Source organism: Arachis hypogaea, chromosome 9, assembly GCF_003086295.3.
Source record: "Arachis hypogaea cultivar Tifrunner chromosome 9, arahy.Tifrunner.gnm2.J5K5, whole genome shotgun sequence".
In the NCBI taxonomy this organism is placed as follows: domain Eukaryota; kingdom Viridiplantae; phylum Streptophyta; class Magnoliopsida; order Fabales; family Fabaceae; genus Arachis; species Arachis hypogaea.
Window position 1 is genome coordinate 108,514,883 of NC_092044.1, and position 23,863 is coordinate 108,538,745.

The 23,863-nt window shown below is 34.3% G+C and overlaps 3 protein-coding genes across 3 annotated transcripts; 2 read left to right on the top strand and 1 right to left on the bottom strand.

Moving 5' to 3' along the window:
- The first annotated feature begins 6,801 nt into the window (after positions 1 to 6,801).
- Positions 6,802 to 7,948, top strand: LOC112711592 (hevamine-A). The gene has a single exon (XM_025764272.3). It carries the CDS (start codon positions 6,802 to 6,804, stop codon positions 7,705 to 7,707), a length of 906 nt encoding a protein of 301 aa, XP_025620057.1. The 3' UTR covers positions 7,708 to 7,948.
- On the bottom strand, positions 7,878 to 11,734 carry LOC112711591 (G-type lectin S-receptor-like serine/threonine-protein kinase At5g24080). Its single transcript, XM_025764271.3, has 5 exons — positions 11,335 to 11,734; positions 9,359 to 10,719; positions 9,108 to 9,288; positions 8,539 to 8,992; positions 7,878 to 8,296 (listed from the first exon to the last, which is right to left on the bottom strand). Exons 1-5 carry the CDS (start codon positions 11,679 to 11,681, stop codon positions 7,958 to 7,960), a joined length of 2,682 nt encoding a protein of 893 aa, XP_025620056.3. The 5' UTR covers positions 11,682 to 11,734; the 3' UTR covers positions 7,878 to 7,957.
- A 1,114-nt stretch (positions 11,735 to 12,848) lies between these two features.
- On the top strand, positions 12,849 to 19,468 carry LOC112711593 (uncharacterized). The gene is made up of 4 exons (XM_025764273.3): positions 12,849 to 13,223; positions 13,482 to 13,631; positions 18,381 to 18,446; positions 18,780 to 19,468. Exons 1-4 carry the CDS (start codon positions 13,092 to 13,094, stop codon positions 19,446 to 19,448), a joined length of 1,017 nt encoding a protein of 338 aa, XP_025620058.1. The 5' UTR covers positions 12,849 to 13,091; the 3' UTR covers positions 19,449 to 19,468.
- Positions 19,469 to 23,863: the final 4,395 nt, after the last annotated feature.

A 23,863-nucleotide genomic window follows, 5' to 3' on the forward strand; every position in this document is an offset into this window, starting at 1 on the left:
GTTGAGAGAGGCATTCAATACACAGTACAAAAATATACGGTGAAAGGGGGTCACCTTGGCGAATACCTCTGGATGGAGAAAATTCATCTAATTCCTCACCATTCCAAAGAACTTCGCATCTTTGCTATGGAAATGCATGACATAATGAGCTTGATGATATGGTTTGGGAAACCAACATCCAAAAGAGTATCTCTAACAAAGCTCCATTTAATTCTATCATAAGCTTTTTCCAAGTCAATCTTGATAGCCATCCACCCTTTTGGACCTTTCTTGCTTCTCATCGTATGAAAGACTTCCTGAGCAATGATGATATTATCTGAGCTATGTCTTCCAGGAACAAAACTGCACTGTGTGGGTTTGACTAACTTCTCCATGAGGCTTCTAATACGGTAAGCAAGGACTTTAGTGACAACTTTGTAGGAGACATTGCATAAACTGATTGGTCTCATTTGTTTGAGGGTAGTGACAGGTTTCACCTTAGGAATAAGAGTAATAAAAGATTCATTTATCTCTTGAACTTTCTCAGGCTCATGGAAAATACGATGTATAAGGGTACAAAGGTCAGACCCTACTTTATCCCATTGGCTTTGATAAAAGACAGCTTGTAACCCATCTCTTCCTGGTGCTTTAAAGCTGCCCATAGCAAAAACCACCTCTTTAATCTCCATATTAGAAATATCTCCTCCCACTCTGTTTCGATCCTCCTCACAAAAAGTAGGAAAACCATTAGTGAGAACAAAGGGGCACTCAGGGAGGGAATCCATATACAAGTTAGAGTAAAAAGAAAAGGTCATATTCTCCAAAGTATTCTTGTCAGTAATTAAATTACCACCATCATCTAAAAGAGAATGAACTTTATTCTTCCTCCGCCTAACCATAGTTGAGCCATCAAAGAATTTTGTATTTCTATCTCCAAATTCTATCCACTTGCATCTAGATTTCTGGCACTAAAGGAGCTCTTCATGGGCTAGAACTTCCTCGTAATCCTTCCAAAGTTGCACTTAAAGTTCTTTAAGGAAAGAATTACTATTGTAACTTAGGCTATTAGTGATGCCCTGAAGTCTTCGCAGGATCTTGCTTTTCCTTTTTCAAATGTCCCCAAAAACATTGGAATTCCATTTTTTAAGAGAATTTTTGAAATTAAGAAGTCCTTCTGTCCAAGAGTTTTCCACATGCCAAGATTGATGAACTAACTCATTAAAATTAGGATGGGATAACCAAGCAGCAAGAAATCTGAAAGGCCTCCTTCCTCTGTTGGGAGAAGGATCAGCAGCAATCTTCAAACATATGGGAGAGTGGTCTGATTTGAGAAGGAGAAGGTGCTTCAGATAAGCCTCAGGAAATTTAAGCTGCCAATTAAGATTGCTCAAGCCTCTATCAAGTCTGTCTACAAGATTACCTATCTTCCATGTAAAAGGCCAACCAATGAATGCTAAATCAATTAGACTACTATCCGACACACAATTCTGAAACTCATTGCAAGCACCCGAAAAGCCTTTGGAAGAACCGCCCTGCCTTTCATGATCATGTAAAATAGCATTAAAATCACCTAGAAGACACCAAGGTAAACTGGTATTATCATCCAAAGAATGAATATTACTCCACAAAGATCTCCTGGTAGCTCGTTGAGGACTCCCGTAACAAGCTGAGAGAAACCAAGAATCTGAATTGTTGCAAGAGACTTGAAAATGAACTAGTTGATTACTATAATCCAGAACAACAACATCCCAAATACCTGCATCCCATAAACACCAAATACCCCCAGAATGGCCCATCAAAGCCCATCTTATCTCTGATTTTCTTTCCTTTCATACCACTCACATGAGTTTCAAGCAAGATAATAAAATTAGCATCATATTCGTTTTGCATATCTCTAATAAGAGAATGAAAAGACTTATCTTCAGCACCCCGACAATTCCAACAAATAATATTCATCATAACAAAAAGGTGGAGAGGGTCATCGAGGACCGAAATTAATTTTTGGGTTGAGTCCCAAGTACCAAAATAGCGCTTCCATGGGAAGACTTTCCATCCTTCAACTGATTCTTGCTAGGATTTTCCAAGGTTAGACTTGTTTGCTTATTGGAATTTAAAGTCACGCCACTCCTTGGGTCCGGCGGTCTCATTGAGGAAGAGGAATTCTGGGTTTGAATTAAAAAATTATTTCTTACCACATGAGCTTCAAGAGGTGATTGCATCCGTTTGGAGATTTCAAAAGCTTCTCTTTGATCATCTTAGAGGCGCTGCATATGTTCCAATATCGCCAACTCCATAGCTTCCATTTCCGAATTTTTCTTGTTATGAAACACTAAGGAAGCTTCGCTGATATGCTCTTTAGCTTTTTTTTTTTTTTTGGTTTCCCACGGTATCCCCCAGCCCGGCAGGCCAAGGACTAATCCGCCGCGGTACTGAGCTCCATTTAAGGGTTTGCCGCTGGCCAATGGGTTGCTGCATGCACAAGGCGGGATTCGATTTGACTTTCAATTTGTTACTTTTTTCATAGGGCTTAAGCCCAATTAGCCCATGATTTGGTTTTTTAATTCCTTGAGGGTTTCTTCCAGCACCTTGTTTAAGGACCTTCTTGTATATAGGTTGGATTTTTTCAACATTGTTATGGGCCTTGGCAGCTTGAAGCCCATCTTGTGTATTAGTTGATTGTTCCCTATCAACATGCATAGCATGCACTTCCTTAGTTCCTTATTCTGCGGATTTTCCTCATAGGATATTATAGTGTGATCCTCTTCCTTCTTCTATATTTTCAACAATATTTTCAGGTACTGGTTTTTTGCCTCTATTAATTTCATGAATCTTCCCTCCTTTTCCGTTAGGACTAGTTGCCTTTTTCTTTTTATTTTGTCTTTTCACCATCATCCAAGGGCCAAAATTTGGAGGATTTTGATTAGCCCGAATATCATGCTGAATCCCAAAATCCGTGGAACTTCCATTTTGGTTATCATCAATTGCTTGATTGTCCCCTGAATCTGCCTTCTGGTTGGCGTTTTTCACCTTCTATGTCTCCACCTGTTCCACCATCGTCTCACTACATTGGTCCATAAGATGTCCATATCTGGCGCAATTAAAACAAATCTAATAGAGGCCTTCATACTCAATGCTTAACTCACTACCCAACACAGAAAAAAATGGTACAAGGTTTTTTGCCAGATCAATCTCAACACAGATGCGAGCAAATCGTCCTCTAGAGTGGATGGAAGTAGTACGATCGATTTTGAGCATTTGACCAATAGCCGAACCCACACGCCACAGGAATCAGGGATTATAAAGTTCGATTGGAAGATTAGGAATACGAACCTATGCTACGATTTTTTTTAACTTGATTCTCAGAATTCAGAAAGAATGGCCTCCATCGTTGCACAATGAGGTAGTGCCCGGGAATCATCCATGGCCCCTCTAACAGCGCGTGCGAGTAATCCGCCTCATCTGAAAAATGAACAAGAAAATAATCACGATACATATCAATCACATTTATATTACCTTTCTTGGCCCAATCCCTTCGGAGACGTTGTTCAATGAATCCCAATCCCACACATTTGCCTAGGACTTTGACGATGAGCGCATTGCGCCAAGGCTTGCATCATTCATCAAACTCTTCTTTCGACACTAGAATCGTAGGGCAAGGATCAATGGTTTTTTGCCAAGATCTTCCTTTTCAGCATCAATGTACCATTGATCCTCCGGGTTAGGAGCATTCTCATCAATGCCATCCATGTCCATAGTGTCACCTCCCGGACTAAGGCCAGGAAATGTTAGAAGAGACTCCTTATACGAGATTTTTGACAACCTCTCATCGTCGTGTTCTTGCCCAACAATGTCCATGCACTCACTAGGTTGACTTAGATCAACATCATCACGAGTATTGACTTTCTTAGTGCTATGCTTTTTCACATCTTTTTCTTTGATACTTCCCTTTGATGTTTCAATTTCAAGTTGATTTCTTCCCTTTTTTCGTTTAATTGGCTCTCCTTAAATGTGTGCTTTTCTCAATAAAATGTGCAAAAACTGTAATCAATAGTTATCATTAACTTCAATCAAACCACTTTCTCAAAACATTGAACCAGTATTTTAAAAATTATCAAGCCTCAAAGTCTATAATGCAGCATCAAACAATCAACAAAATTGTTAAACAACCAACAGCATCAAACAGATAGCCTACAACCTAATTAATTCAATTCATTTTCGTATTCATCCCTGTTATTATCAAGAAGGTAAAATATACCCTGCACACAATTTTGTTAGGTAAAAATGGTCATCAGTTCAAAGTTTTAAATCCTATTAATCAGATTACATTCATCCAGATAAAGAAAAGAATATAAAAAAAATCACAACATAAATATAGAAATAGTTTTTAAGCAGCAGTAATAAAGACAATGGAATAGATATGAGATCCCTCATATTCGGTTTTCAAGATTTCTTCATCTTCTTGATCAGATTGGATCGGTTCATCTTCTAAAAAATCAATGTACTTAAGAAGCACTTCAGCTCGGTTCTAAGACTTTCTCAACGAATTTTTATTCTGAATTGTCAATTTTCTTGTTTGTTTATTCTAGTTGATCTGATGTTTGGTCGGATTCATAAATTCTTGTAGAACATCTTTCACTACGCCATTGACCAAATACTTGTTGGAAGAGAATGTACTGATAGCCGAGGGTGGATGAAGGCTTTCATCTCCTTCTTCTTTCATGACAATGTTCTTTCCAGTTCTAGTCCCTTTTTTTTTTAGATTGTTTTACTGCATCACCGCCTTTTAGATAAGAAATTCTATTTTTTTTGTCATCAGTTAGATCAACACCAAAATATTAAAAAAACTAGGTTAAAAACATGTCATATGGTAAGGAAACATTTGTGTCACTACGGATGCAATCATACATGTGACGCATCATCAAGTATGCAAAAAGGATTTCAGCAGTGAGAATGGCAAAGAAGCCCAATAAAGAAATGGGATAGCAGTAGTGATTTGAGTTGGCTTGAATCCGTACCTAGTTGCTCCTTTTTCTTCCTTTTTCTTCTGACTTTAATAATATGAATCATTGATCCATTCTTTGACCCCAAATTTTAATCGTGACTTTGATTTATAGTAGAGATACACAATCTCTATTTTCTTCATATTACCCAAATGATATATGTATGACTCAGTAGGGCTGGAAGTGAGTCAAGCCAGCTCGAGCTCGGCTTGTTAATAGCTCGATAAGCTAAGCCCATGAGCTTGTGAGCCAAGCTTGAGTCTGGAATTGAGTTCATAAATTAAATGAGTCGAGCTTGAGCTTGGATAAGCTCAGCTTATTAGCTCGTGAGCTCGCTCGATTATATATATACATATGAAATAGTAATATATAATTATATATATTAATGATCTTAATTATTTAAAATTTTATATTTATTTATTACATATAATTTGGTGTAGGACATAAATAAAAAATTTATATTTATTGATAGATAAACAATATATAAAATTGTTCTTTTTAAATATTTTTTAAAATATATAAGTTATAATTTATTGATATAAAATTATAAATTTTGTATTTATGTTTCTATTATTTGAGCCAGCTCGTAAGCTTTCGGTGAGTCAAGCTTGAGCTTAAGAAATAAGCTCGATTGTTAATGAGTCGAGCCGTGAGCCAAACTTAATTTTGGTGAGCCGAGCTTGAGCTCGGTCTAGCTTGGCTCAGCTCGGCTCACTTCCAGCCCTATGCAGGAGGAAGATAGTTTCAACAAGTTAGAACGAAAGCACAAGGATAAAAATTTGGCTTCTCTAATTTGTCTCTAAATCAAATCAGATTTGATTTTGCTTATTGGCTTTAAATATTAATTTTTTTCCTCTCTTTCCTTTTCAGTGTCAAGATTTATAATTTACTTTTTCTCGAATGCTTGAACCCTATTCTGAACACCCCATTTTGCTTGTGAAAATTCTCTTTCTTTTTTAACTTTGAGATTAATCACACGAGTTACAATTAGAAGAAAAAAATGAGTGTTTGGCTGGAGTGTTGGTCTCATTGGATATGGGTTTTAAGAAGTGAATGAATTAGATGTTATAATTTGGCCTATTTTAAATATTTTATTTTTATGTACAAAGTATACATATGATAAATATTTTTGGATTTTTAATCCAAGATTATAATGTTAGTTATTATCAAATTATTATGGTTGTTTTTCACAAACTCAACATTTAGGGTCTGGTGTATGTTAAGTTGGAATTTGGGTTTCCTAAATATGTGGATAGAAATAAACTCTTTTACTTTAATGATTATCATTTCATTCATTTGTTAACGTAGCAATGAAACACGCAACCATACCAAGTGACTAGATTCCTGGATTTTGCTTATAGACATAAAGAAACTAGCAAAAAAGGCACCATAATCTGATTTAGTTAAGATCAAACATTGTCATTATTGCAAAATCCAGTTCTAATGTAGGAGATAATATATATGCATTTAGCAAATACTTTGGAATATAATCTGACCGAATCCTTGTAATATTTTTGTGACTACAGGACAAAGATGCGTCGAAGCACGGCCTTTCAAAAATCAGAGAGTACAACATTACGGCTTAAAATTTGATTTCGCGGATACAATCAACATGAAGAAACATGATACTTCTTAATCATTCCTCAACTTATGATTATTTCAATGCAGGTCACTATTTGGTATACACTATTTTCTAAGACTTTATAAGGAGTGCCATGTTTAAAATGAACAACTTCAATTGGAAAGGCTACACTGTTAGACTACACAAGTGATTATTAGCGACTAGTGAGCAACTCATTTATCAAAGTTTCAAGCAACTTTGATGGCTTCAAATTTGATCATTGTAATTGCACTCCTATCATTCTTTCTGCCAACTATTATAGCAATAAGCTCAAATAATGCAGGTGGAATTGCCATCTACTGGGGTCAACGTGGAGATGAGGGAACCTTGGAAGAAACTTGTGCGTCTGGGAACTATGCATTTGTGAACATAGCTTTCCTATCTGCATTTGGGAACGGCACAAATCCAGTTTTGAATCTTGCTGGCCATTGTGACGCCCACACCGGTCAATGCACTGTTTTGAGTTCTGATATCAAGTCATGTCAAGCCAAGAACATCAAGGTCATGCTTTCCATTGGAGGAGCTACCTTCCAAAACTACACACTCACTTCAAGCGTGGATGCAGGCCAGGTAGCAGCATACTTGTGGAACAACTTCTTGGGTGGACAATCTTCTTTGCGGCCGCTAGGGGATGCTGTCCTGGATGGAATTGACTTCGTTATTGAGGGTGGGCAATACCATTACTGGGACGATCTTGCCAAAAACCTCTCCAGTTACAACAACCAAAGCAAGAAAGTGTACCTAACTGCTGCACCACAATGTCCTTTCCCTGATACTTGTCTTGGAACTGCTCTCAGCACTGGCCTATTTGACTATGTTTGGGTTCAATTCTATAACAACCATCAATGTGAGTACAATAAAGGAAATATAACCGGTCTTCAAGATTATTGGGGAATTTGGACTTCAAATATCCATGCAGATATGATTTTCTTAGGGCTACCTGCTGCAATTAATGCTTCTATTACCGGCTTTATCCCTCCGGCAAATCTAACTTCAGAAGTTCTTCCAATAGTCAAGAATTCAACTAAATATGGAGGAGTTATGCTGTGGTCCAGATATTGGGATAAACTCACAAACTACAGCTCTTTCATCAAAAGTTATGTTTGATGTGTGAGCTCTGTGTGAACATGTTCAATTTCACAGATATGATTAATACTTTTTACCTGCATAGATCAAGCAGTATAGTTCTTTGTGTGATTTGATCTTTTCCAATAATAGTTGTCCCCCTATCTACGGTGAACTGATGACTTACTGAATTATGTTTTCATGTATATCTATCTAATTAAAACTTGTATGTTTATTATATATTTGTATTGGTGAGAGCACAATCGTTTCTTTTCTTCTTTAAGTTGAAACATTATCTTGGTGACATTGTGGAATTGCTACATGTGGCTCGAGATGTCAGATGGCTTGTAATGGTTGATGAGCTGGAAGGGTTATACTCTCTTTTCATTGCTTTATATACATGTTCTAAGCCTTCCTCAATTAACTCTAGAACTGTCTGAGGCATTGGAGGCATGTTAATGTTGGTTGATCCTTCTAGCATCCTCACCACTTCCCCCATTGTTGGTCTCAAGAAAACCTCATCTTGGATGCACCAAAATGCAACTTTCAGAGTTCTCATTAGCTCTTCTTTTTCAACCACCCCATTTAGTCTTCTATCTGCCACTTTGATTGTAGATCCATTAGTCATCTCCTACAGTAACCAAACATGACATGAACATTATTTATCTAGTTAACACTTGTTGGTTTTATTTAAACAGTATCATCCTTAATTAGAATTCGATGGGCTTATCATCCCAGCCTATGGTCTTATAATGAGTGTAGCCTTTTATGTTCATTCTGATTCGGAAAAACAAGAAAATAAAGTTGCACGGTTCATTCAACAACAATTAATTAAGGATAGAAGAACACTGAACACTAATATATGAAACATACCTTGTAAGCCCAACCAGGATAGAAGAAATCCTCTGCATCAAAGGACATATCAAGATTTCTCCTGCCACCAATTATCTCTAAGAGAAGCATCCCATAGCTGTAAACATCGGCTTTTACGGTTATAGGGCGATTACTAACCCATTCTGGTGCCAAATAACCTCTTGTCCCTCTTACCATTGTCACCACATGAGAGTGCTCCCTTCCCATCAATTTGGCTAATCCAAAATCAGACACTTTAGGACAAAAGTTTTCATCCAACAATATGTTTTCAGGTTTGATGTCACAATGTATTATCCGGTTCCTGCACTGCTCATGAAAGTAAGCTATCCCTTGTGCAGTAGCTACAGCTATATAAAACCGTGTTGGCCAATCTAGTACTCTATCTCTTGCTTCATATGAAGGGAAGATCCACTTATCCAAGGAACCATTCTTCATGAACTCATAAACTAACAGCCTGCCAAATAAGCAATTGTTTTAACAACAAAAACTTCTGCTTTGATAGCCAACTCAGATTTTTTAGATGTTTAGAAGAAAATTTAATAACTTGATTGTCAAGTAACAATGCATACCGATGCAATCCCTCGGAGCAGTAGCCGCATAGGCGAACTAAATTCATATGATGCATTGAGCCAATGGTGTTCACTTCAGTAATAAATTCTCTCTCTCCATGTGGCAGAACTCTGTCAAGTTTCTTAACTGCAATTAGTGTCCCATCTCCCAAGCTTCCTTTGTACACACTCCCAAATCCACCTGCAAAATATGTACAGTTAGCAAGTATTTAAACTCAATCAAAACACTCAATATAGGATACACTAACTACCTGTTCCTAGCAGCTGCGAAAAGTTGCTAGTCCTGATTTGCATATCGCGATAACTGAAATTCATGGGAGCACCTGATAAGATCATGGAACTTTCCATTTCTCTTTTCAACATTCTTTTTCTGTGAACACTGTAATACAGCAATAAGCATAGCAGCACAATGAGAACCAACATGATCAAAACAGTTGGAATAATCACAGCCTTCTCTTTCGCACTCCCCATCCCATCCGAAGAGCTATTAGACCCTCCAGCGTTGCGATATGGTGTCATTGAGCTGTTTGCACTGACCTTCACAAACAATGTTGAGCTAGTATCCTCAAAACCACCAAAATTCAAGCTCCTTAACACCCAGCAGTATGGTCTCTCCTCATCTAGCCCATAAACAGATGCAACGCAGTCGCAGTCTGATAAGCAAGCATCCCCACATTTTGATACTGAAGCAAAATCACTGTAGTTAGCTATCACTGAAAATTCAGAATAGTAATAATTTGTTTGCTGCACTGTTGAAATCCTAAACTGCGATGTCTGGCTTTTGCGCCTTGAATTGCATTTTCCAACAAGAGATGAATTCTCATAGCACTGGCCTTCCTTGCCAACGTTAGAAGTTCCTGGCAAGCAAGTGCAAGAGGCATTTGTCTTGGTTCTGTCCAAATGACAAACTCCATTGCCACAAATTCCAGCAATATCACATGGATTTGAAACTGCAGCCCATTCTGGCACCCATTGTCTCGACCCATTTACATCATCGTCCCATCGATACAAACGCAAGTTGCCATTCTTTTCCAGGGTTAATCTTCGAAGAACGGTCAATTGTGTAGATTGGTGAACTGCAGCAGACATACCTGCATCGTCGTTGTCATTCTTATAAACATAAACTGCTCCATCAGAGGCATCTCCGTAAACAATTCTAAAGCTTCCGGCTTGGTCTAAAACTGCTATAACTTTTCCGGTCACATTCGAGATATCAGGACCCTGCCAATAGGAATAGTTGGTGTATGATCCCTCCGAAGCCTTGGAAGTTTCAGGTAGATTGTAAGTCAAGGCAAGGCTTAAAGAAATAGGCTGTTGAAGCATTTTGAGAGCATAGTAGCCTTCATGAGAGGAAGACTTTGATGAGGTTAACTCTGAAGAAACTGTTAAGGGCTGGTTTGGAAGGAGTGTGTCAGATGGTTGCAAAAAACTCTGCCACATAAGCTTTTTTCTACTGTCATGGAGAATGAAGTTACCAGATTCTTCCATGGTTGCTGCTTCTACACCAGCACCTGAGGTGTTTGAAGCCCAAACGGTGGTGTCTCCGTCCATGAGGACAAGGTTGCCGGTTGTGTCCAGCTCCAGCATTGCATCTTTGGATACAGGAGAGTCTCTATTTGGATTCAAAAGGAAAATGAAAGATGTTGCAACTTGGCATATTTAGAGATGATGATAACTTGCAAAAGCTGTTGTAAAGACTAAAAGACTAGATGGAGATATGATTTATGACTTTCTCTTTTGTTTAAGTGAAAAATCAGAACTAGCCATCTAATCTGCAATATCTAATTTCATAAACTAATCATATTAATAGTCAATTAAGACTCTTAGGTATGTGTTGGGATGTCACTTAATCATATTAGCAAATTTTGACACAATCAATAAACAAAGTAACGAAAAGACTAACATGACTAATTTAAAAGACTAATTTGGAAAATAAATGATCTTTCAGGAACTAATTTGACCATTTACTTGTAAAGATAAATATGAGATTAGTTTAAATATATATGTTTTTTATGTTGTATATGATAAAAGGTATTTTAGAAAGAAAATTTATGCACCAAAATTTTTCAATCCTTATAATATATGTAATAGATAACAGATAAAAAATAATAGATTATTGGTGTGAGATTTGACTCATTATACTTACAAGAACGATTTCACTGCATATCATTTTTGTTGAATGATATCATACTAAAACTAATGGGAATGAGATTGGTAGGAGAAGTACCTGTTAGGTGACCAAACCAGTGTTGGATCTCCTGGAAGCTCATTAAACCAAATGCCCAGCTGAAATAATCGATTATCATTCTCTGATTTTGTGAACCCAAAAGCAAATGTATTATTATCAGAAACCCATGTTTGTCCCTTACTAGCCAATAACCTCGAGCCCAAACCAATCTGATTAGAAGAAAGGCAGCTACTGATGAAACACCCCAAGACCATAACAAGAACTCTAGCCCCATAGCAATGAAATGAATAAGCAGCACTTTTCATATTTAACATGCAACCCTTTAGTTTGTAGATATAGTAACATGTTAGTGAAAAAAGAACCAAGATTTCATGATAGTTTGTCATGGTGTTATATATTGAAGAAAATACAGTGTTCTATTTGGAGAAGAAAAGCACAAATAATAAATACTGTTAGTGGTGGTTGAGCTACGAAGTACAAAGTTTGAAAAAGGTTAGTTTCATGCGTTGTGGTCGGCCAAGAGGATATGATTAGTTATATTATATGGCTTCCCCTTTTCCATTGCTTTGGTGTCTTCAAGTTCAAATCATCAAATGTGAATTCAGGTCTGTGAGACTGTGACTCAACAAAAAGAACAACGGCCTTACATGGCTGACACGTATATGATGGTTCCTAATAACTCAATTTGATTTTTAAATTTCAATTGACACAAAATAATACTAAAGTTTAACTCAGCGATTAACGTGGTTCCTCAATTTCCAATTTATTCTACTTGCGTTCTCAAATTTTAAGTAGTAAGTAGCAACTCAATTTGTTTTTTCAATGTTTCATTAACGTCTATCAAATAAGAGCAATGCTAGGGGCCAGCAATTTTTGTGATTGTTAGCCATCAACTAGCCATCAATGATGATTTGATGGTGTGAGATTGGTGTGAGATTTCATCCAATGGCTCACATTCCTCTGCTGGTTACATGCTGGCCAAAATTCAATAAAACTGCTGGTCTCCTAGACTTTTCCATCAAATAAAATCCAAAACTACAGCGTTCAATAGTAATTCAAATAACAAATTAAATTTTTTTTTATAATATACAATGTTAAATCTAAAATTAAGTGAGCTAAGAGTTAATAGACCATATTGAATTAATTTTAAAAATTATTTTGGATATTAAAATTTGAAAGGTCCAATTGAATTGGTCTAAAATTTAGGATCAAATACCAGTTCACACTTACGAAAATGGAGGGTTGGCATAGTGTTTCTAGCTGGTACCGACGGTGAAAAGGAAAGAATGGTGTCTTCTTTGAGCTCAGCTAGCTCTACTTAGTACTTATTAATAGTTTTATTTGTAATTATGTAAAAGATGACTAATTTTATTTTAGAGACTAAGAAAAATTGGATGTTATTTTTCTTTTAATATTTGAGAGAAATAGGCTTTTAACAGTAGCATTAGGGCATTACGTGGCGAAATTCCCGCCGTAAACCATATGAGATTTGGTTAATAATTATCTATAATCGATTATGAAGTATTTAAATCCAAATAAAAAGCTTTAGTTACATAGTCTTAAGACACTAGACAGTGACATCAACAGCAGAGCAATAAGCCGCAAGTCATAAACAGTTAAACACAGAAACAGTGTCTAGCAGCCACCCACTTTGGGCTGGTTGGGTTGGGTTGGGTTGGGTGCGGGTCCTTCATTCCCCTTTCATTCGTGAAAACTGAAAGCTCCAATTCCAATGTCGATCATGGCGGTGCCCATTGTTCTGTGATAACATTAATTCATCAGTTTTAATTGGAGTTATGCCCTCCGCCTCCGCCTTATTTTCCCTTCCCTTCTCTCTTTCCCTCCGCCTCCACAATTCTCGGGCTACGCTTCTTTGTCCAACAACCCCATCTCCCCTTTCATTCAATTTATCCCCCCCTCCTAAAAAGGTAACCCCTCCTCTCTCTCTCTCTCTCTCTCTCTGTAGATAACTCTATGTCCATTTCTTTTTCCCCTTTGTTCTTTAAAATTTTGTCTCGTAGCTCAATTGAATTGTGCGTTTGTTTTTTCAAAATGAAAAAATATTCAGATATTTAATTTGATGACTGAATTATGTGAAGTACTGAAATGGTTAGTTAGTTTTTCTTTTTAAGGTTCTTTGCTGGTAAGTTTTGTTCTGATCCGAATAATTCATTTCTCCGTTGTAGAAGTGGAGACTGCTGTGTCTTAGGCATGAAAACGCTCCATTGGAAAATAATGGCTCCGAGTTCACAGATAAATTGGCAGGAGATTTGGTGAAGCCTAAAGGTGACAAGTCCAAGGAGTTAAATAAAGATTGGCTTGCAACTCTCCATAAGGTATTGATTTCATTTGTTTAGTCATGTTTCATGAAGATCATTTTCAGAATGTTTAAGGAATTTACTCATCTGCCTATCTCTTATATCTTATAACCTATTTTGGCTTAAAAATTTGAAGTCCTGTGCTTAGGCTTGGTTTGGTAGAAAGCACACAGCTACTCCTTTTGGGTTTGATAAATAAAAAAAAAAAAACAAAAATGCCATTTGTACACCAAACTAATGTATTTGTATTTCAACATATATTTTATTATGGTGTCTGTTTTTAGTGGCTGATTTTAGTGTATACGTAGCATAGTCCATAAAAAAATCATGCAATTTTTAAAAAATATGAGTGTTTTTAAAAGCATTTAAAGTGAAGCTTTTGAAAGATAACTTGTACTTGACAAAATTAAAAATATAAATATCTATTTCGGTCCAGATAATTGCTTAAAGGACTACGAGACTCCCAATAAAATTTTTTTTCCAAGGATTATGAGGCTTCCAATAAAAAAATATCTTTTTCATTCTTTGATATTTAATTTCGTGAGACTGATTAGTCCTTTTGTCAATGATCTCTTTTCAAAATATATTTATGTGACACGTTAATTACTAATATATCTTTTAAATAAAAATAATTTAAAAATCACTAATATCTTTTAGTTTTACACAAAAAAATAGTCAATATATTTAAAAAAGATAATAAAAAAAACTAAAGCCTTGACAATTACCTCTAAAGACGAGACTCCCAACAAAAAAGAATTTGTTACTCCTAGTTGGCTCTTAACGGATAAATCAACAGGTTAACATGTCATGTAAACTTATTCCATTAATACAAAAGGAAAATATTAACAAAGAGGCTAATTAGTCTCATAAAAATAAATATCAAGAGCCGAAAATAATATTTTTTTATTAAGGGTCTCATTGTTTTTCGAAGTAATTATCAAAGACCGTTTAGAATTTTTTCTCAAATTAAAAAGTCTAATATAACTTTAAATTTAATTAATATTCAAATTTAATTCTTACATTAATATTTTTAAATTTTAAAAGTTATTTTACCAAACATATTTGTTGCTTGTGTTTATAAAAGTCATTTTTAATTTAATTTATCAAATATGAATGTTATAATTAAAAAAAACTATCTTTTAAAAGTTTGTTTTTATAAACTATTTTTGAAAAATAAAAATTTTACCAAATCAAATCTTAATAAGCACCAATTTAATAGATTATATGTCATGGTCATTTATATGGACCTTGTTCATATTGTTTTTAATTTGCACATCAGCACAACCAATTAGGGTACTGTATTGGCCTAAAATGAATTTTATGACTTCCGTTTGGTTTCCTTCATGTTGGTGAAATACTGCTAAATTTATTGTTGAGTCTGTCCCTTCATAAACTCTCTGACATGCTAACCTTGTTTAAAGTTGGTTTCTCATGCATTTCCAATGCTTGTGATCACTGAATAACCGACCTACTCCTCAATTTTTTTTGACAAACTTGACATAATTTCTGATTTAATTCCATGGACCTGAAAATTTAGAGTTGTCTTTGTGATCACTTCCCATTCTTGATTATCACATTCCAAATGGGGTGTGTACATATATATATATATATATATATATATATATATATATATATATATATATATATATATATATATATAAGGAAAAATAAAAAACATTATGTGTTATTTATATATTCTTATTGAGCGATACAACAACAATAACAATAATAGAGTCTTATCCTACTAGGTGGGGTCGACTACATACATCAAACAATTCTATTGCGGCTTATCATGTATTATGTTCACAGTGAGACTGTTTACACATAAATTTTCATTGACCACCTCATGTATGATTTTATTTTTGGTCTTTCTCTACTATTCGCTCCGTGTTTACCTTTCATCTCATCCATCCACTTGATTGGATGTTCTACAATAGACGTTATTCTAACTTTCTCTGTTATATCTTCATTTCTTATTTTATCCATACATGTGTGGCCGATCATGCGTAGCGTCCTCATTTTTGCCACACTAAACTTATGTCCATGCTCACCTTTTACTATCCAATACTCTGTTCCATACAACATAGTCAGTCTAATGGCAGTGCGATAAAATTTCCTTTTAAGTTTTAAAGGTACTTTTTTGTCGCATGTAAAACCAGACGCACTCTGCTACTTTGACCAGCTTGCGTGTATCGTATGTTTTTCATATTTCTCAATCTCTCTCCATTATTCTTAATTATGCATCCAAGATACTTAAAAACACTTTACTTGTGGTAAGATAGTTTCTCCAATGTTCGCTTTTGTATTATTGTTTCTCATTCGCCTACTAAACTTACATCTCATATATTTCGTCTCGCATATCCTTACTTATACGAATATATGCAATCCTTACACACTTCTTCTCTAAAACCTTCTATAGAACCTCTCTTGGTACCTTGTCATATGCTTTTCCAAATCAATAAACAACATGTGTAGATCTTTTTCGTTACTCTGGTATCTCTCCATCATTCTCCTTAACAAGTATATAGATCTAATGGTGGATTTATTCGGCGTAAAGCCAAATTAGTTCTCCGAGACCTGTATCTCATGTATCAACCTCCGTTCTATTATCCTCTCCCACAATTTCATGTATGACTCATGAGTTTGATCCCTATGTAGTTTTCATAATTTTGTACATCCCTCTTATTTTTGTAAATAGAGATCAAAGTGTTTTAACTCCACTCATCCGACATCCTCTTACTTCAAAATCTCGAATCATTCTATAATAGTTGAAGTTTTGTTTTACTTTTCTCGTATATAACCAACCAAAGCATGGAAAAGTCTCTTATTATTTATTAAATAACTCATACAAGTAGCCCCTCCATCTTTTATTAATACTCTCATCTTGGACCAAATCCTTACTGTTTTTGCTTTTGATGCATCTAACTTGATCCAAATCTCTTGTTCTTCTTTTTTGACTCTGCGATTTTATATATATCTTTTTGCCTTTCCTTCGTACCCAAATAATGATAAAAATCCTCATATGTTATTGTTCTTGTTCTTACTTTACTTACTACCACTTTAGTCTCCTTCTTAGCAATCTTATAATTTTTTTCTCAACTTTTAACATTGCAGCTTAAAGACCATTTTTTAAAACATTTCCTCTTTACCTTTTTCTTCTCTTGAATATATGTGTTCCACCACCATGACACCTTGCAGCTTTTTCTTCTACCCATCTTTGTAGCTTCTTTGCTTTTCACCTTTCGCTCAATGCGAAAATCTATGACTAGCACCCTATATTGTGTTGTCAACTTCTTTTCCGGAATAATTTTACAATTGGTGCAAAATTTCCGGTCAACTCTCCTTAGCAAAAGGAAATCGATTTGAGAGCTTATTACACCACTCTTATAGGTTATAAGGTGTTCGTCTCTCTTCTTAAAATAAGTATTTGCGATGAGGAGATCAAAAGTTGAGGAAAAGTCCAAGATAATTTTGCTCTTCGTATTGGCAGCCTCGAAACCATGGCCCCCAGTATTCTCTCATATCCATCTACATCGTTTCCAACATGACCGTTTAAATTTCTTCCTAAAAAATTCTTATCTCCCAAAGGTATGTCTTGAATTAAACTTTCTAACTCCTCCTAGAACTTCTTCTTGTGTTGTTCTTCTAAACCTACTTTTGGTGCATATGCGCTAATCACATAAAAAATATCCCCTTCTACCGCAAATTTTATAGCGATAATCCGATCCCCTACCCTTTTGACCTCTATCACATCCTTTTTCCGTTGCTTAAATACAATAATGCCTACTCCATTTCTATTCGTCACCTTTCCTGCGTACCAAAGCTTAAACCCTAAAGTCTCTAACTCTCTTGTCTTCATCCCTGCTCATTTCATTTTTTGTAGGTACATTATGTTAATCTTTCTTCTTGTGATGGTGTCCACTACCTCTATAGATTTTCCTATAAGTGTGCCTATGTTCTATATCCCAAACTGTAGTGTTCTATTACCTATGTCTTTACTTTCACTCTTCCTTGGTTAACTAACTTATTTATCCTCGTCTGTTCACAAAAACCAAACGGGAAAACCCTTGCTCATTTTGCACTACACCTAGGTTTCGATGCAGCGGCTCTTGCTCATTTGACACTATACTCGAGCCATACAGTGTGTTGCTTCGAGTCAACAACCTAACTTTAGCGCAATAATGTCTCTGGTCTATGTCATGAAGATTCAAATAAGTTTTTATGCTGGCTGTCGAGGGTCAAACACAATCCTCTTCCTTTATCTGGGCTTGGAACCAACTATGTAACATGGGCGGAGTTATTATATAAAATAGGTCTAGATTGATTGGATAGTCTAACCAAATAATCTAATTATACTGATTGCTAATTATGGGACTACATTAATCAGATTTATATTATTCAGCCACTGATTATATACCCTTCTCTCTCCAACATGGTTTTAGAACCTTTCCGGAGGGAAAAAAAATTGTTTGTAAGAACCTGCGCTGAATTTGAATGTGTTTTAGATTATTGAATGAGAGCCAAATTAATAACCCAATTCGGTGTTAAAGTTCTATGGAATTTATACCTTGATGCATCACTTTTAGCAAAATTAAGCAGCTTTTATTATGGTTTGCCCTAAAAAGTATAGCATGATGAATTAAAAACAACTTAACTTCAACCCTAAACCCTAAATCTTATTTATGTTATGTTAAACAATGCAAGCATCAATGGTGAAGTTTTTTCTTTTCCTTGATGAAAAAGTGAAAGTGATGTTGTTGCATTCAGATCATTAGTTCCATCGTTGATGGGGAACCTTGGGCAGTTCCTTGGACGGCAAAGACTATTGTTCAGGTAAAAGCATTTCTTATCTTTTATCTTTTAGATACCATTATCAATAATGTATTTTCTCAGAATATGTTTGGTATGATAAATTGAGGTTCTGTTCTCCTGCTTCATTTGATTGGAATGACCATGTGGAAAATGCATGCAATGATCATTCCATCATAGGCCCTGATTCGACAAGACCAGAAAGATGTATTTCTCCCTCTTTTGGGAGGAATGAGGAGTTTCTGGCTGGTGCTTGAGAATGAGTGTATATATAATAATATAGATGTGTGTGATTGTGATTGTAAAGGTGTATGTTATAATTCCTTTTAGTTAAGAACTCTTAGATGGATTCTGCAGGTTATGCTTCTTTGGATCGCTTCATTTTGGTTTGTAGGATCTTGGATAGTTCCATTTTTGGCTTCCATGGCAGGGTTTAGAAAGGAGTCTCTCACATACAGGGGACAAGCATTGTACAGCCTATTAACTGATATTGCTGAAGGTGTGGTTGGCATAGTGATACTTCATCGTTGCCTTGCAAAGTTTAAACCACTCACATCCGACTGGTTTAAATTTGAATTCAAAGGCAATTGGCTTTTTGATGTCAGTTTAGGCTGCCTCATGTTCCCTGTTATCAATCACCTGTCCCAGGTGAACCTAAATTTGTTACCTGTGCTTCAATCTAGTCCTGTGACAGTCTCAAGCGTAGAGCAATCAATTGTGGCACGAGACCCAGTGGCAATGGCCCTCTATGCAATGGTTGTCTCAGTTTGCGCCCCAATATGGGAGGAGATCGTCTTCCGAGGTTTCCTTCTCCCGTCTTTAACCAAGTACATGCCACTATGGTCTGCCATATTAGTTAGCTCAGTAGCATTTGCCTTGGCACATTTTAACATTCAGAGGATGCTGCCACTTGTATTTCTAGGCATAGTGATGGGTACTGTCTTTGTAAGATCTAAGAACCTCTTTCCATCAATGTTGTTGCATAGTTTGTGGAATGCTTTTGTATTTCTGGATCTAATGAAGTAATATAGTTCTTAATAGTATCATGTTTCTGGCGCCTCCCTACTCACTGTCACCCAAATCTCCAAGATTTATTTAGTATATAAAATTATACTTCTCAATAATGCGCATGGAGGATTAATAGATGAGGTTGCGGTAGTGATTGTTGTGTTTGTGAACTTGTGCTGCATCTGACGATTGCCGGTTCTTTCTATAACGAGTTCCTCGTATGATAAGCATTATTGCCAATTGTAATAAATTTTTGCAGTGACAGTGCAACGAGATGAAAGGTTTCAGTAGTAATATCGTGTGAATTATGAGCAATAAAGGTCAACTGTGAAATGAGAAAACATAATTTGATTTATTTCTGTTTTCTTTTTCGGCATTCTAATTAAGCCACTAGCATCAATTTTTTTTTTTTTTAATTGAACAACTTCCGATCCTAACTATTATATTTATGCACCACACACCCATATAGCACACTAACACAAGTTACATGGGTATACACTATATAAAGGGGCATAAGTCTTTCATGGAAATTTTTAATAAGTTTTTTATTTTCAAACTTGAACTTGAATCATTTGTTTTTTTTTTTTTTTTGGTGGACATTATACTTGAATCATTTATTTAAGGAATTGCCATATTTATCACCTTAACTGATTTTTCCTCGATAAAAAGTTGGTTTATTTCATTGCAACTAGGTATTCTTTAAGTACTGTTCTTTATTCAATTTTTAGAGGAGAGAGAATAAAAAATTAAATAATTCTTTTAATTTTTTGAACAATTAATACATAAAAGTAAATATTTAAATTAATTAAATAATAATAAATCCTTAAAAAAAGTTGAATAAAGACGAAAAGTTAAAAATCAACTAGTATATCTCTTATTTTAAACGGTACAAAATTACTAATATCATTTGTCCTCCTATCATTCTTACATGTTGATCTCTCCAGAATGTGACATATAGACAAATAGTCGAAAAATAAGTGTATATGGTTTGTTAAAAAAGTTTAATTTTGATGTATTGACAGTATATTGTGTAATTATATCTATTCTTTTGGATATTTAATATTATATAATTAATTTTTATTATTTATAATTTGACCACTAATTATGTAAAAAATAAATTTAAATAAAAAATTAAAGTTAAAAAGAAAAAAATTGTGTCATAATATTTAAAAAATAAATTGACATTACCGTTGGATTTACCTAATAATGCGAAAAAAGGATATTGTAGCGCTAACATTATCGTCGGAAAAATTCACCAGTAATCACATGGTTTTTGGACAAATAATCCGTCGAACGAAAAAATCCGACAGTAACTAGCTATCGACAAGGTTTACACCGTCGAATTCCTTCCACCGGTAAATAATTTATCCTTAGATTTTATTCATTTTTTTAACAATAATTTTGATGGTACTTAACATTTTTCTTGTGATACCTACCATTTTTAAAAGTGAATCAAGTAATCTTTATACAAATCTCTCTTATTTTTTCCTTCAATATAATATTTAACTTTTAATATTTCTAACCTTAAAAATTTTGATCTCATTTATTATACCTTAACAAACAAAATTTGTTTCACATAAAATAATAAAAAATAATAAATTATTAATTTTATATATTTATGTCTCCAACAATCATTGACATAAATTAAAATTATTCAATAATTAATTATTAGATTTAATAGATTACAACTAACATAAGTTTGATTTTACCTTATTAACAGATGATCTAAATTTAAACTAAGATAAATTTTATAATTCAAAGAAAAAAGTTTGAATGAGTGAATGATTAAAAATTTAAAATAATTGTTCAGTGTCAGAATCAACAAAATTAATTTTTTTTAAGAAAATAATTCATAGTTATTTGATAAAAAATTTAAATAAAAAAATTTTCACTTAAAAGACAAAAATTTAAAAATATTAAAATCTAAAAATTTGGATGAGAAAATAATTTTTTAATACTTTAATTATTAATTACTTTGATGAATAATTATATATTTTTTGTGTTGTCACGCGGTATAAATTGCTGACCACTCTTCAAGTTGATTAATAATTATAGTTTATATTCATAGTTATTGGAGACATAAAAAGTATATATAATTAATAATATATTATTTTTCTATTATTCTTTGTTAAGAAAATCTTACTTGCTATGGTGTAATAAATAAGATTAAGGGTTAAATACTTTTTTCGTTCCTAAGATTTGAGGTCAAAATCAAAATCATTCTCAACCTTTTTATGATATTAAAATCATCCTCAACGTTACAAAACGTTATGAAATCATCATTTTTTACTTTAATTTTACTTTTTTTTACTAAATTATCTTTATTAAATAATAAAAATAATTAAAAAATTAAAACAAAATCTAAACCCCCCTTCCCAACTCCACCCCTTACCCCACTCCCTTACTCCCTCACCCCCTTACCGTAACCCCCATCTCCTCACCCCACTCCCTCACTCTCCCACCGTAATCTCCCACCCTCTCACTCCCTCATTGTAACCCCCCACTCCTGTAACCCCCCGTCCCCTTCCTCATGCCCCTCTCTTTAAAATCCCAACCCCAATTCCAACCTTAATTTTTCTTTTTTCAGTTTTCGTCGTCCTACTTATTCGTTTCTAGGGTTCGCCGTCGTCATCGGGAGGGGGACCCGCCGGCGCTATTTCTTTTTCTGTGACTGTCTTTGCTTCTTCTGCCTCTTCTTTTTCTTTTTCTTTTGCTTGAACTTTTGCTTCTGCTTGAGTTTATGCTTCTGCTTGTGATTTTTTAATTTTTTTAATTTTTATTGGTTTGCTGCTTTTTTATCTGAAAACTGAAATTGTAGTTGATGATTATTGAATTATTGTTTAATCTGAATTTTTTGTTGATTTATTTTGTGAATGTTGTTGTTAATTTATTTGGGACTATTGTTGTTGGTGGAAAAAAAAAAGTATTGTGAGTAATGAATGGCTATAGTGACAGTGGTGATGATGGTGAGGAAAAAGAGAGTGAGGAGATGCGAAGGAAAAGAGGTGATGGCTATGTTGCTGTTAATTTATATGTTGCTGTTAATTTAATTTATTGCTTCTGCCTTTTGTTATGTTCTGTTTGTCTGGTAAAATGAAGAAGAGTGAGAAGCTGGAAGGGGATTGGGGAAGAGTGAGAAGAGGAAAGGGAGGAGGGGTGGGTGTCCTCGGGTAGTGGTAATTGTCGCGACGAAGGTAAGAAGAAGAGGGTAATGGTGAAGAGTAAAAGGAAGCGGATTGGGGGAGGGTGGGGAAAGAGGCCGAAAAGATGTTGGGAGTGGGTGGGGTGGGATTTTGCTATTTTTTTTAATATTATTTTTATCAATAATGAAGGATAATTTGATAAAAAAATATAATTGAAGTAGAAAATGACGATTTTATAACGTTTTGTAATGTTGGGGATGATTTTAATAAAAAAAAGTCGGGAACGATTTTGATTTTGACTTCAAATCTTAAAGACAAAAAAGTACTTATCCTTAAGATTAACGTTAATAGAATTAAAAAATATTTAAAAAAATAAAAAAATTATCTAAGAAATAACTTGATTTACTTTTTTAAATTTTATGAACAAAATGACTCACACATATATTTTTAATAACTTACTTGATTTTACATAAATTTATGATATATCAAATAATATGTAATATGTTATGTACTAGCAATATGATACTAGTTAATTATTTTGTAACATGTAGTATTAACCAGACATTAGAACTAAAACTTTGTTTAGAGGAAGCCAACATAAAAGACATAATTAAATAAAAAGCTAAAAAATAAAATTAAATTAAAAGAGACTAAATAAACCATAAAAATAAAGAATTTTATATGTAGAATTATTATTTTAAAAGAGATCATTACTTTCTTTAAACTACACTAAATTCTGTCTCTAGTTATTAACATATCATATCATCATACTTATATAGTATTTAACGTGATATGTTAATATTGAATTAATAAAAAAATTAAATTAATTAATTTAAAATTATATTTTTTATAAATTAATTTAAATAATATAATATTTTAAAAATTAAATAATCTATATTTCAAGAATTAATTTAACTATTAAGTTCATATTTTAGATTCCAAAGAGAGAAATAAAATAAAAAAATACACGAAAGTGTACGTTAAGTGTTAATTGTAAAATATTTGAGCTTGACTTCAGAAAGACCAATCTCGTTGACCTGAGGTTTGCCCTTTGACGTGTGCCTCAATGCATCGATGATTGTACAAACTAGAAAACTCAAGTAATTTGCAAGTAAATTACTGGGAAAATCACTAGTAGACTCTTAAAGAAAACGACATGCGAGAAAATATAAGTATATGAATAATTAATAATACAATCGCATCCCGCGTGGAAATATAATGAGCAAGCAAATGGGAATAGACTGAGGAATACTTGACGCAGCTATAGTTAAATTCCTATGCAGTTTCTGA

What these genes read in the sequence shown, in the direction of transcription:
- LOC112711592 (XM_025764272.3), top strand. Translation starts at nt 6,802, where the DNA reads ATGGCTTCAAATTTGATCATTGTAATTGCACTCCTATCATTCTTTCTG.
- LOC112711591 (XM_025764271.3), bottom strand. Translation starts at nt 11,681, where the DNA reads ATGACAAACTATCATGAAATCTTGGTTCTTTTTTCACTAACATGTTAC. An exon ending in CTGGTTTGGTCACCTAACAG is followed by an intron (nt 10,720 to 11,334) that starts GTACTTCTCCTA and finishes GAATCCAAATAG; the next exon opens with AGACTCTCCTGTATCCAAAG. An exon ending in TGCTCCGAGGGATTGCATCG is followed by an intron (nt 8,993 to 9,107) that starts GTATGCATTGTT and finishes CTTATTTGGCAG; the next exon opens with GCTGTTAGTTTATGAGTTCA.
- LOC112711593 (XM_025764273.3), top strand. Translation starts at nt 13,092, where the DNA reads ATGCCCTCCGCCTCCGCCTTATTTTCCCTTCCCTTCTCTCTTTCCCTC. An exon ending in TATCCCCCCCTCCTAAAAAG is followed by an intron (nt 13,224 to 13,481) that starts GTAACCCCTCCT and finishes TCTCCGTTGTAG; the next exon opens with AAGTGGAGACTGCTGTGTCT. An exon ending in CGGCAAAGACTATTGTTCAG is followed by an intron (nt 18,447 to 18,779) that starts GTAAAAGCATTT and finishes TGGATTCTGCAG; the next exon opens with GTTATGCTTCTTTGGATCGC.